Raw genomic sequence first — 13,334 nt, forward strand, 5'->3', positions numbered from 1 at the left:
TCACCGAAAAGCTAGCCGTGCGCGCGCGACACGGGGAAATCTCTCGCCCGAAAGGGAAATCCATGCGCGCGCGACACGGCTGTTCACGACCACCCTTTGCCGATCGTAGGGGTAGGTTGTACTCCATGTTTTCCATTAAAGATACGAAGGCACGCGTCCACGTCAGTTCTTTTTAGTTAGTGTGTTGGATCGAAATTTCATAGATCAGATGAAGCGCGTTACAATTGGCCTTTCTCCGTGTATTCAGTAGTAGATAGGTGAAGCAAATGCATGCATTAAATGAAGTACGGTTTCCTGCTCGGTGGCGCATTCGTTCCTTTGCGTGCGGGCATAGGCTATCTGCACTGGCTTCCTCGTAGCGCGTGCATGTGTGACCCGCGGTGATTTTCCCCCTCCGCCTCCTTGGTCCCTTTCTCTTTGCTCTCGAACTCCTCTCTCTTTGTCTCTCTCTCTCCACGCGGGCGGCCCGGCGGCGCCTATCTCTCTTCCTCTCCCTCTCCCTCTCTCCAGATCTACGACCGCGATCTGCGACCGCATCGGTCATCCTCCGGCGCACCGGCGTGGCCAGGCCCCAGCGGTGGGCGGGACGAGGCAGCGCCTGGGGAGAGATGGGGCTCGGACGCGGCCACGGCCACCGGCGCTGGACGGCGCACCATGGCGCCGTGCCATGGGATGCTGTTGCGCCGCGCACAGGGTGCGGGGAGCCTCGGCGGTCGCGACGAGGAGCGAGGGAGAGAGCGAGAGCACGGAGAGGAGAGAGAGGAGGGGACCCCGTATCCTTCCAGGAGGTTCCTCGCCCATCCATCCTCTACCGCTACACCCCCCGCCTGGCCAGCGAGCTACACGATGGCGATGGCGCCACGCCCGCCTGCCCCTTCCGCTTCTCGCCCTCGCCTCCTGCATGCTCGCGCTGCCTCCGGTCGAAGGCGTGTCCGCTCCAGGTCTCTGCCCCAGTCCGACGGATTCTCTCCAGCTAAGCTGCGAGCAATGCTTCGCGGGCTAGAGAAACACCAGCGCAACAATGGCGAGGACACGTCACCGGAGGCCAACGACTCCGGCGAGCTCGACGACCGGAGTAAGTCTATCGCCTGACCAATCATCGAACTATTCATATATGATTCGACCTTTTACCATTTGCTGAGCATGAGTTCTCGGATACTGAATACCGAATACGTCGACAGGGAGCTTGGAATGCTCCACCTCCACCGAGATGTCGAGCAACAGCGGCCACAGGTCAAGAAACCGAGCCCCGGACGATGACAGCTTCGACTCGGAGAGAAGCTCATCGGGGCCGCCGACGGTGAAGAGGTTGACCGCGGTGGCCGCGTTACTGCCGCTGTTCTCTCGGCCAACGCCGTCCAAGTGGGACGACGCCGAGAAGTGGATTTCCAGCCCGACGTCAAACCGTACTGGCCGTGCGGGGCCTTCCGCTAGAACTGTGCCAAAGAAGTCCGCATTGGCATTTCCTGAACATGGAGGCCGTCCACTGGCCGTTGCTAAGGTGGTCACGGATGTGCCTACCAACACTGGACCATTGGTTAAGAATTCAGATGGTAAGCATGAACTTTGCCATGCTATCGATTTCTTTATTGTTTTCAGCACATATAGACTAGTGCAGTACATTATAGAATTACTCCCTCTGTCCCATATTAATTGTCGTTTCCGATTTTCGTGTCACAAGTTTGACTCGATTTGTAAAAAATATGTACAACATTTGTGTCTCTAAATAAATTTGTTAAAAAACTAGATTCAAAGATCTTTCCAATGATGCTAATTATGTATCATAAATAATAATATTTTTAATATATATTTTGTTAAAGTTGTTTTTCGGGAAGCGGGAACGACAGATATTCTGGGACGGAGGGAGTATAATGCAGTGATAAATATTGTAATTGTGAGGTCATATTTCGGATTATAATGCATTAGATTTCAGCTCTAGCCTGTTTTGTGTGTCTGAACTTTGGAGTCCTAACTATAATTTAGTTATATCTTATAATGTAGCGTGAAGAGATAAGAGTTAAGGATTATTTAGAACATTTGGTTGCAAGTTTGAAGTGCTGGAGCGGGGTGAATTGGGGACAGGTGAAGTGTGACATCATGAGCTGCCCGTGCAGAGAAGTCTGCCTTTGATGTTCAGCTGGACAGCTGCTCTTTTCATCATGGCAGCTTCTTGGACCCCAAAAAAGTTACGTGTATCTCATTTAACAAATACATAAGGATGGCACTCTATTCCCACCAGGCACCAACTAAATGTTTTACTTCTATATTTTCTTTTGGAAAATAACTACCAGGATAAATGCGCATTCAGATCAGGACATATTTGAGGCGTACTACATCATTCTCTTATTATATGCTAGCTGCTTGCACTTAGAAGCTCGCAGATGTGTGTAGAATAAATAAATTATCAACCGTGTGTTTCTATGTTATTGGAATATCGGTATGTTTCAGTGCACTTTTGATGAAAATTCATCTTATGCTCTATTTTCAGGTCTCGTCCATTCTGATTTGCTTGAACCTGCACACAATGCTTCAATAGTTGATGGACCAACACCTGTAGTTAGGTCTGTCTCTATGAGAGACATGGGAACAGAAATGACTCCAATTGCCAGCCAGGAGCCTTCTCGGACCGCGACTCCTATGATTGCATCTAGTCCAACTTCCTCTCGGACACCAACTCCGCAACGATCGCAACAGCCAGTGTTGCGGTTGACAGAACATACAGCCGCTGTTAAAGCAATAGCGTGGTCACCACATCAGCAAGGACTCCTGGTATCAGGAGGTGGAACAGCTGATAGATGTATCAGGTTTTGGAACACGGCTAATGGAAATGTTCTGAACTCAATTGACACAGGCAGCCAGGCAAGTAGTAGTTCTGACCACTAATGATCTCTCTGTTGTGTGGTGCTGCTATCCTCATCTTTTGCTTTCTGTTGCAGGTTTGCAACCTTGCGTGGTGTAAAAATGTGAATGAGCTTGTGAGCACACATGGGTATTCCCAAAATCAAATCATGATGTGGAAATATCCATCCATGTCAAAGGTGAGCTTATATGTTGTGGATCTAAGTACTTAGCATCTCCTGATAGATCAGTAAGCCAGCCGTACACTGCATCCTTTGGATACAGTTATAGAATGACTTCCAATCTGCGCAACACAGTCTTTCTCGGCTTGCTTCTGAAATATAATAATTCCTTTCTATGGGATGATACATTGAATTAAGGAATGCTTAAGACAACAGTGAAACTTAAAGAAAGCAATGAAAACCATTTGCTGTATAATACCATTGATAGCATGCTTAGTTCCACATCAGTTGATCAGTAAGAACATTGTCATATAATTGTGCCCTTTTGGTATGAAGCATCAAAAGCCCTCCATGGTGTGACTCCATATGCAAGTTATTAATTAGATTCGTCTTGGATTCCATGCCAAAGATGTAATTTTGTTTCTGTGGGCTGAGACATTGACTTACGAGCAGCTGAAAACACAATAGAAATGCAAACTAGGCAATGAAAACCACTTGCTGTGCACCGTACACCGTACACCGGTTATGTGCTTCTTAATAAACAGTTTTTGTAGTGATGTCATTTGTATGGCATAACTTATACAATTTACCAGGGGCCATTTCTTTTTAACCTAATTTCACTGACTATTGGATTATTTGGGGGGCAGACAGGTTGCAACTCTAACCAGACATACAATGCGTGTGCTTTACCTTGCGTCATCGCCTGATGGACAGGTAAACCCGAATGCAGTTAGTTTGTACATTGTTTTAATAATGAACCTAGAAACTACTATCTATCTCGTTGAGGAGAGCAGCTAAGATGGTGAGATGTAATTTGCAGACCATAGTAACAGGAGCAGGCGACGAAACTCTACGGTTCTGGAACATATTTCCATCAGTTAAAACACAGGTAGGCAATAATTTCTTAAGGTTGAGAATGAATTAATGGGAGTTGTGAAAGCAACATTCTCGACCTGGCTGTCCTCAGTCCTCCCGTGGCCCCCACCGGACCGCGTAGCGTGGCATACCACCTCCGCCGCGACGCGGTCCACCAACAGTGGACACCATGGTGCTTATCTCTCTTTGATCCCATCTTCTACTAACGAATGCCTCACTCATGGATGCTTTACACCATGTGCTCAATGATTTGCCTATACAACAATGTTTGTTGCTAACCAAATAACCATGCCCACCTTTCTGCATGAACAGAGATGCAGAGGCACATATCTACATGACTTTTTGTGCGTGTCTCAGGACATATTATGGTTTCATGCAGTTTATTGGCCAGCCATGTTAATGTCAGCAGGTTTAAGTGTTCCTGATACAGTTTTTGGTCATGGATTCTTGACAAATGTGATCTTACTTATTTACAATTGTACTTGTTTCCACTTATAGAGCCCTGATGACAGTATAGCACTCTACCATAAGTATAAAAAAAAGTATCTAGATTCTCAGTCACCTTTCATGTTTTATCTCAGCAAGTCACTTTTATTTCATGCACCAATGGCTTCTATTTTGAAAATCCTAGGATGGCATGAAGATGGGTAAGTCATTAGGCAACACACTTGAACCAAAAGATCTGGTAGAAAGATTTGGGGCTGATGATGTTAGGTACTTCTTCTTGCGGGAAGTAGAATTCGGCAATGATGGGGACTATTCAGCAGAACACTTTATCAATATAGCCAATGGTCATCTTGCTAATACAATTGGTATTTCTACTTAAATTACCTTTGTTTCTGAAACATGTATATACTTTTCATGTGTGCTGAAATTGTTGTCATTTGCCTTCTTTCTTCACTTGGTGCTCCTTGTTTGTGTTACCTATGCATCTTTACGTGTTAATAATGATCTCACTTACTCACTTGAACTGGAAACCTCCTTAATCGTACACTTGGGCTACTAAAAAAGAATTGTAAATCCAAACTAGCTTTTGATTCACTTGCTGCTGCAGATGGAAGTTTGTTCAGAGATAACATAGAAAACCTGGTAAGCAGGTTTTCATGGTACCTTTTAAACTCAGGAGTGGAGGATAAAGGATTTAATTATAAACCACGAGTTTGTGATTGAACCGGTAGTCTAGTATGTATATAACCAACTATATAAAGATTTAAAGACTTAGAAAATATAAGGCCTACAACAGTGAATTTGTTTTTTACTCTGTCAACAAGTGTCGCCGATGATGTGGTGGGTCCATCTGTAGTTTGCACTCATGAAACGATGATGGTCTGCCTAAGAAGTACCATGCATTCACATGCCCTATTGTGTCTCTATTCGAATCACCGTGAATTTGTTTTTACAGGTGGACAATGCACAACACCAGTACGAAAATCTTTTGCTGTCATCAGCATGTGAAACTGTTCTAGAGATTGGTAACCTTGGAAACTTGTACGTCGATGAGCAAGCACATGGTCCTATTTCAAGCAAGGGAAGCCACAGGTAATAATCTCTTCAGTTGTGGGCTCCAAATAGCAGATTTGGGTATAGCAAATATCTGGCCGGTGATAGTTTTTTTTGGTTGATTGGACATCAATTGGATTTTCATATGGTTGCTTATGAGAAACTGACTAATATATCTTCTGTTTTGGCTGTATTTAGATTGATCTTGCAATGTCTCCTTTAAGTAACAACTCATTGTTTGTCGACTATCACCGGAACCCTTTCCCAACATATTTCTTAAGAGGTTTTACCGTGTCTCTTTCAACTGACAACCCTTAACAAATTGACTCGACGAAGGAGCCTTTGGTTGAAGAAAACAGTATTGCTGTTTCAGTAATGTCCAGCCATCCATGCCTCTATTTCTGTTATTTTTTCCCACTTAGATGTTTCTTAGTTTCGATTGGTTGTTGCTCTTGGCAGCTTTGGAAACTGAGCTCAGGTGATTTGTATGAAATCGTTTGAAATCTTGTCTACCCGTCCGCTTTCTCTCGCAGGCTCAAGGTACAAACTACTGATTTCTATGGCCATTTCTTCGCCTTCTCAATGTGGACGGATTCACCATCTTTTTTTCCCCGTGCTCTAACATTTTCTGTTTTAGTTTCAACAGATCGGGAGAAACTACTACATAAGGGGTCCAGATGACATTCTCCACTAAATCCTTATATAGATTCATTAGTGACAGAGGGGTAGCTAGCAGGGTGGCTGGCTATGTTTGGAAAGGAAAGATTCCCTTGAAAATCAAGTTCTTTTTATGGCAAATCTTTAATAACAAGTTACAGGTTGCCCAAAGTCTCATCAAAAGGGGTTCAAAAGAGACTGCTTATTGTTGCCTCTGTGGTTTAGCGGAATCTGTGGGTCATATTTTCTTCCAGTGCCACATTGCCAAATTCATTTGGAGTGTGATTGCTCAACTTTTCAAGCTACAAAATGTTCCTCGTTCACTGAAGGAGTTTAGTTGCACTTGGTTACAGGGCAATGGGCCCCTACCAATCAGATTGCTTATGTTTGCTTTTGCAGGTTTTGTTTGGGCTATGTGGACCATTAGGGATAAGATGGAGATAGAGAAAAAAATTCCTAAATCTCCAACTGACGTGCTCTACATTTATGTATCCTTGATGCAGAGGTGGAAGATTTTGCTTAAGGAGATAAGAAGCCTTTCGACATATGTAGGATGCAGTCATGGGTTGGCTCAAGAACTTTCAGCCTAGTTCTGTTATGCTGTCAGATGTAGCTGAAATCTGAATTCTGTAATAGAATAGGTGTTGCTGCTCTTTGCTGTAGTTGGTAACCCCAGTAGACTTATGTACTTGTTGCTTTCTGAAAAGCAGAGGTAAAACTCGTTTAAGAAAAAGATGGCAATGACATCCACCAGACAAATATTCCTCACACGACCTTCAAAAAAAATATTCCTCACACCAGGGTTGAATTTCTGACACATTGTATTTATCCCTGTATTCAAGTGGTGTATCTTCATGTGCTTAAGTTAGCTTGTATCTGTTTATGATCTTCTCCTTACTCTAGACTGCGGATCTGGAAAGAAGAAATGGAGGAGTTGATACATTTTGAAAACATAAATTTTATAAACTACCAGAAGAATTGTGATGCTGTGGCAGTAAAGTGTATGCAGCCTGCTAGTGGCTGGGAAATAAAATGCTTTTCGATTATCCCCTACAGGCAATTTATTAAAAATAAGCAAGGAACAAAAGAGTACAAACAAACAGCCAGAGGCTTAAGAGACAGAAAGAAAATAAGAAAATAAGGGATACAAGGGAAGTTACTACAGATTCTGGATCCATAAATCAAAAGTTAAAGCGTGCCTAGACCTTATCCTTAGGGATAAGATCCCCATTTCTTTTTCAAACACCATCTTAAATGTTAAAGTGCAGCATGTCTAAACTTTATTTAGTTATTACTGACAAGGAACTCACATGGATACCCAGCACTGATACTATGCTAGCTACATAAAAACTTAACCACAATGACAATTGTAGAGGACCTCGCATCACAATATAGTTGGTATAGGAATTGTGCCGCTATTTCTTTGGTGAATGTAAGAAATAACATAATCATACGTAGCCAATTTGTGGACAGGCCCTATGCCCTCGAAATTTGAATAAATCCGCGAAACTTGAATATTTATTCAACTATTCTTATTTCAACAACTATCTCAGGGCCTCTTGTAGGGTAGCGGGCGCATTACAAGGATATACAATATGATTGATGCCACCTAGTAGGAATTAGGATACCAAAGATGGTCATGGTGAGCTCATCTTCATCTAAGCACATCTTGAAAGTGTCAGCTTCTTGCTTCTGACAATGTACTCCGGCTCCTACTTGATATTTTCTTCGATAGTCTCCAGCTTGCAGCACTTCTCTCAAGCTTTTTCTTAAAATATTGAAATAGGTTGGCATTTGAATAGGGGCTTATGAGGGTGATTAGCGTTGAGTGTGGAGTGTCTTGTTGTGAAGGAGGATATAGGCGATTGATGGCGGGTTTAGAGGGTGGGTGCGCGCCATTATCGGCGGCACTGAGCAGCATTAAGGGCAGAGGGAATCAGGTTTGTGGGGGACAACAGCGGCAGCATTGGGCCAATGGAGGTGACATCACGAGCGGTGTCGTGGGGCGGTGGTGCGACGTGCGGTGGGTGGCGATGCAGAAGAGACAGCGGCGTGATGCTGAGAGGACAGCACCAGTGTGCGGGAAAAGGAGCATGGGTGAGTGGCCACTGGCGGTGCGCGCGGCTTTAATTTGCATGTGGCCTGCTGTGCGCTTTGCTGGTTGCATGGGTGTGGAGTAAATGTAGCTAAATCGGCCGCACCCAAGCAACCGGGAAGTGGAGGCGGCGTGGAAGAGAAACACTGGCGGGTAATGAGGTGGGGAGAGCGTCGGCCATGGTGCGCTCCATACGCGAGCTTGAGTGGAGGGAGGAACCAAAAGAAGAAAAAGGAGGGGTCCGGTACAGGGGCAAGGGCGAGAGTCGAGAGCCGACGGGGTGCGGGAAAAGGAGAGAAAAAGGAACTGTGCGAGTGAACAAGGCGAGTGCGCCATAGCCAAACGAGAGTTGAACGCAGGTGGGTCCTGGTATCGATAGCGTCCGCAGGTGTCGATGCGTGCATAGCGTGGTCAAACCGGACACTGGGATTGGGACATTGCGTCAATTTAGGCGTTTCGATCAATCCAGACTACTCGAATATTAACTTTTCCGCACTCACCGTCCTCGTGCACTGTGCGCAGCTCCTTTTCCTAGCCTCTGGTCCGCTCTTGATCCTCGCCCTCGTCTCCGTACCGGACCCCCCTTCTTTCTCCTTTTGGGGACATGGCCGCCCGCACGCCTCCTTCATCGAGCGAACCCTCTCTACTCTCCTTTATTCCCCACCTGCGCTCGCTTACGTAGGGAGCGCTGAAGGGTCGAGATGGCGGACTAGAGGGGGTGAATAGTCTTTTCTAAAAATAATCGCGTCGGCTAACCGAAACAAGTGTGGAATTATAACTATCGGTCTAGCCAAGACTACACCCCTCTATCTATGTTCTCTAGCACCTTCCAAAGATACTAATCAAGCAACAAAGGTGCCAGGCTAGCTAGAGCTCACCTAACCAATGCTAGGAGCAAGGTCACACAAACCTATGCCTCTAGTACTTTAAGCAACGAGGGAGCTCCTACACATGCTAGTAAGCAAAAGCACAAAGCCAACTAAGCTCACTAGCAATGCTCAATAACAAGGCAACCAATGCTAAATTAGAGAGCACAAATACTTAGCTACACAAACTAAGCAACGTGACTAACAAGGTTACACAAACCAAATTAGCCACGCACGGGAGCTACTTCTATGCTACACAAGCATGAAGGTAACTAGCAAGCTACACAAGCTAACTAATTACAAAAGCAACAACAGAAGCTTAATGTATATGAAAGTAAATGCAAGCTTGTGTAACGGAGATGCAAACCAACGGAAAGAACAAGGTTGACACGATGATTTTTCTTCTGAGGTTCATGTGTTTGCCAACACGCTAGTCCCCATTGTATCGACCGCTCACTTGGTGGTTCGACGGCTAATTGGCATCACCCGCCAAGCCCGCACGTTGGGCGCCGCAAGAACCTACCCTGATAGTGAGGGTAGCTCAATGACACGCTTTACTAAAGTTGCTCTTCGTGACTCCCACGGGGCGAGCACAAGTGCCCCTCACAAGCACTTCTCCAGAGCACCGCACAAGCTTCTTGCGCGCTTCGACGGAGACCACCACCAAGCCGTCTAGGAGGTGGCAACCTCCAAGAGTAACAAGCACCACCGGCTTGCAACTCGATCACCTAGTGCCACTCGATGCAACCTCACAATGCAATCGCACTAGAATCGCTCACTCACACAATCGGATGATCACTATCAAGTATGTGTGAGATGGAGGGCTCCCAAGCACTCTCAAGCATGGACACAAAGTCCCCCAAGGTGCTCCACACTAGCCATGGCTGAAGGCCACTTCTATTTATAGCCCCAAGGGCTAAACTAGCCGTTACCCCTTCACTGGGCAAAAATCGGGCCGACCCGACGCTCCGGTCGTGTTGACCGGACGCTGGACCTCAGCGTCCGGTCGCCGCAGACGGCCATGTGTCCCGGTTCCAACGGTCACTTGACTTGACTGGACGCAGCAGCTTTCAACTGACCGGACGCTGAACCCCCAGCGTCTGGTCGTTTCCAGTAAGGTACCGACCTCGACCGGATGCGTCTGGTCACACTTGATCGGACGCAGCCAGCGTCTGATCACACTCCAGCTTCTGCGTCAACGTACATCAGCCTGACCGGACGTAACCTGCCAGCGTCCGGTGCATTCAGATCCAGCGTTCGGTCAGTTGACCGATGCCAGAATCTTCGCGATCAACTTGTTTTCACTTCTAACTTCTTCACCCTTGCTCCAATGTGCTAACCACAAGAACTTGCATCCAGCGCAATAGAAAATAGGCATTCCATTTTCTCGAAAGACCCAAACCCATCTCACCCCTGCAAACACCACCTCCTTTGTAAATGTGCCAACACCACCAAGTGTACACCACCATGTGTATGTGTGTTAGCATTTTCACAATCATTTCCCAAAGGATGTTAGCCACTCAACTTGCCACGCCACTCGATCCTAGCGACAATGCAAAGTTAGATCACTCGAGTGGCACTAGATGACCGATATGCAAACAAGTTTGCCCCTCTTGATAGTATGGCCATCTATCCTAAACCTAGTCATAAACTTCTCTACACACCTATGACCGGTGAAATGAAATGCCCTAGGTTATACCTTTGCCTTGCGCATTCCATTCCATCTCCTTCAATGTCGATGCAACACATGCACCAACACGATCAACAATGATATGATCCACTTCATATCATCACATGATCATATTGGTTCATCGATCTTGACTCTACTTGCTCTTCACCGTTGCCATCGTCCATCGGTGCCAAGTCTTGCTCAAGCTTCACCGCCACGCGGTCCATCACTCCAAAGCCTTCGACTTGCCCTTCACGCTTGCAACTGGTCCATCAAGCCAAGTCTTGTCTTGATCTTCTCCACCTTGATCACATGACTCAATGTCATGTCTCATGTGCATTTAAGCTCCTTCATCATCACATGTGTGAGCTTTGCAACATTTCCAAGCCATTTTCACCTTCATGGCATATGTTGCTCACACACATGTACCTGTGGACTAATCACCTATGTATCTCAAATAAACACAATTAGTCCACCTAGGTTGTCACTCAATTACCAAAACCAAACAAGGACCTTTCAAGCGTGCCATGGCCAACTTTATCCCCACAGCGTGAACTGACAGTGTATTCCGTCCATGCCGTCTCCACTTCCATTGTGCTGCGCCCCATCTTCGTTCGCCGCTATAAGATGCCCTTGGTCCTTGCTCTTCTTCTTCATCCCCATCCCTCTCGAATCCAAAGCAGAGGTACGAGATCCAGTCGTCATTGTTGAACTAGGTTCGTCTGACAGAGGCGATGGTGTAATCTAAGAAGAAGGGGTCTGGTTTTCGAAGAAGTTCAAGTCTACCGTTGGTTAGTTTGGTCTTAGGGTTCACGATGTTTTACTTCTCAGTCTCCTGTTTTTGGATCTGTTGGTCATACGCCATGTTTTGGATAATCATTATCTTGTTGTTTCTCCATTGCCCTTGCCTATCCCGACTTCTGGAGTAAGCCTTCGTTGTCCTAGGTTGCTCTTAACCATGTAACTTTAAATCCCGGTGTAATTTAGTGTTCGACGTCGTGTAATCTTTCGTGTAATTTCAGATTTACGAAATATGTTGTAGTTTCGCCTAAGGGGAGTGGATTCTAATTCGCTCTTTTGTAAACCCTTGTGTTAGGAGACGTACTTGTGTTGTAGTTTTCGCTCTTTCCACCTATAATGTAATCCTAGCCAATGTTGTGCTTTGAATCTAGGTGTGTTAGTTGCTTGAGCCCAACTCCATCAAATACTTCTTTCCACTAACATGTCATTGATTTGCTGGCATAGAATAGGCACCATGTGATGACAACCAACCTCTATGTTCGTTTACAACATTGTAATGAAAAAAGCCAGGTTACCTTTTCTTCCCATATTTTCCCATTTAATGTACCAAATAGACCAACCTTTCATAGCAGCACGATGAGGAAACATATTACACATATGAGTCATATTTCCCAAGATTTTTCCTATACCAAGCACATCACCCGCAGCGAAGCGCGGGCAGCAGCTTCAACATCTCCTTTTCTCAGGTTTTATGTCATTGTAAAGACTTGTTAGCTCCTTGCTTTTGTTTGCTCTGTTCAAATTACCCTAATTTCTTCTCATTTATTCAACATTTTTCTAAACTGAAGCTACAAACTTAAGAGCAGAGCTGAACTTGGTGGATTGCAAGATGTGAGAATTGGGGATGGAGATGCGATCAGTTGGTCCTAGATCCACGTGTTCTTCATATCTATAAAAATCAAAACGACTTATAATTTGAAATGGATGGAGTAACTAATAATAAAGTATAGGATGTAGAGTCTATTTTCAATAAAACACAAAAAAAGATTTTTGGATAAAAAGGTAGTATAACCAATAGAGTTAAAACATAGTAACTAACGTAATCAACATTCCTATTGGGCTACAAACCTACAACAAGAGCTAATCTATCTGACAACTGGAGAAAGTCAATCGCAACTGGATACAGATTATAGAGTATCTATATGTGCATTGTTAGAGATGCTCACACTTGGTCTCCAAGTCAGACTGGTGTTATCAGATTATCAGCCCCTATAGGGATGGCGATGGACACAGACATATATACAACAACCACCCTTAGCCCAAGGGAGAGCTCAACACCATGCATGGGCATCTTCACCCTGTTCGTTTGATCATTTATGTGGCTTATAAGCTGACTGATGCTGTTTTATTATGAGAGAAAAACATTGTATCATGGCTAATAAACATGGCTGATACGATCAGGCGAACTGAGTGCTTATTTTTCCTTTCATTGACCATGGGCTGTGTTAGAAAATGGATACAAAGAGCGTGAAGATAAGCAATTTTTTGATTGGTTGTACTAAATTATCCACAAATGTTTAGGCCCCGTTCGGTTTGCTGAAACTTGGCTGAAAGTGGGTGGAAAACATTGTCCTAGATGAAATGTTGTGAGATAAAAACACTGTTTTGGTTGAAAAAAGAAGTCGAACAAGCCAGATTTAAGGTAAGCCGAACGAGGCCTTAATGTGTTTGTCTTCGGTTCTCATTTCTGAGCCAAGGATTTTGGCATGGGGTTCAATGCAAAAAACAATAGGAGAGTGGTTTGCATCGGACCTAAAAACCCAGCTGAAGAGCAGAGGTCGTGCGTTGTCCACATTTGGCTGTGCAGCCGACTGTCAGAGCATAGGAGTGGATAAGCGCACAGTTTGTTA

General features: G+C 45.1%; 1 protein-coding gene across 1 annotated transcript; it reads left to right on the forward strand.

The window, feature by feature from the left end:
- The first annotated feature begins 846 nt into the window (after nt 1–846).
- Nucleotides 847–5,868, forward strand: LOC136469561 (uncharacterized). Its single transcript, XM_066467705.1, has 6 exons — nt 847–1,075; nt 1,182–1,553; nt 2,489–2,859; nt 2,937–3,038; nt 5,299–5,435; nt 5,856–5,868. Exons 1-6 carry the CDS (start codon nt 847–849, stop codon nt 5,866–5,868), a joined length of 1,224 nt encoding a protein of 407 aa, XP_066323802.1.
- The last annotated feature ends 7,466 nt before the right edge of the window (nt 5,869–13,334 follow it).

This window comes from Miscanthus floridulus, chromosome 8 (assembly GCF_019320115.1).
Source record: "Miscanthus floridulus cultivar M001 chromosome 8, ASM1932011v1, whole genome shotgun sequence".
Lineage (NCBI taxonomy): Eukaryota > Viridiplantae > Streptophyta > Magnoliopsida > Poales > Poaceae > Miscanthus > Miscanthus floridulus.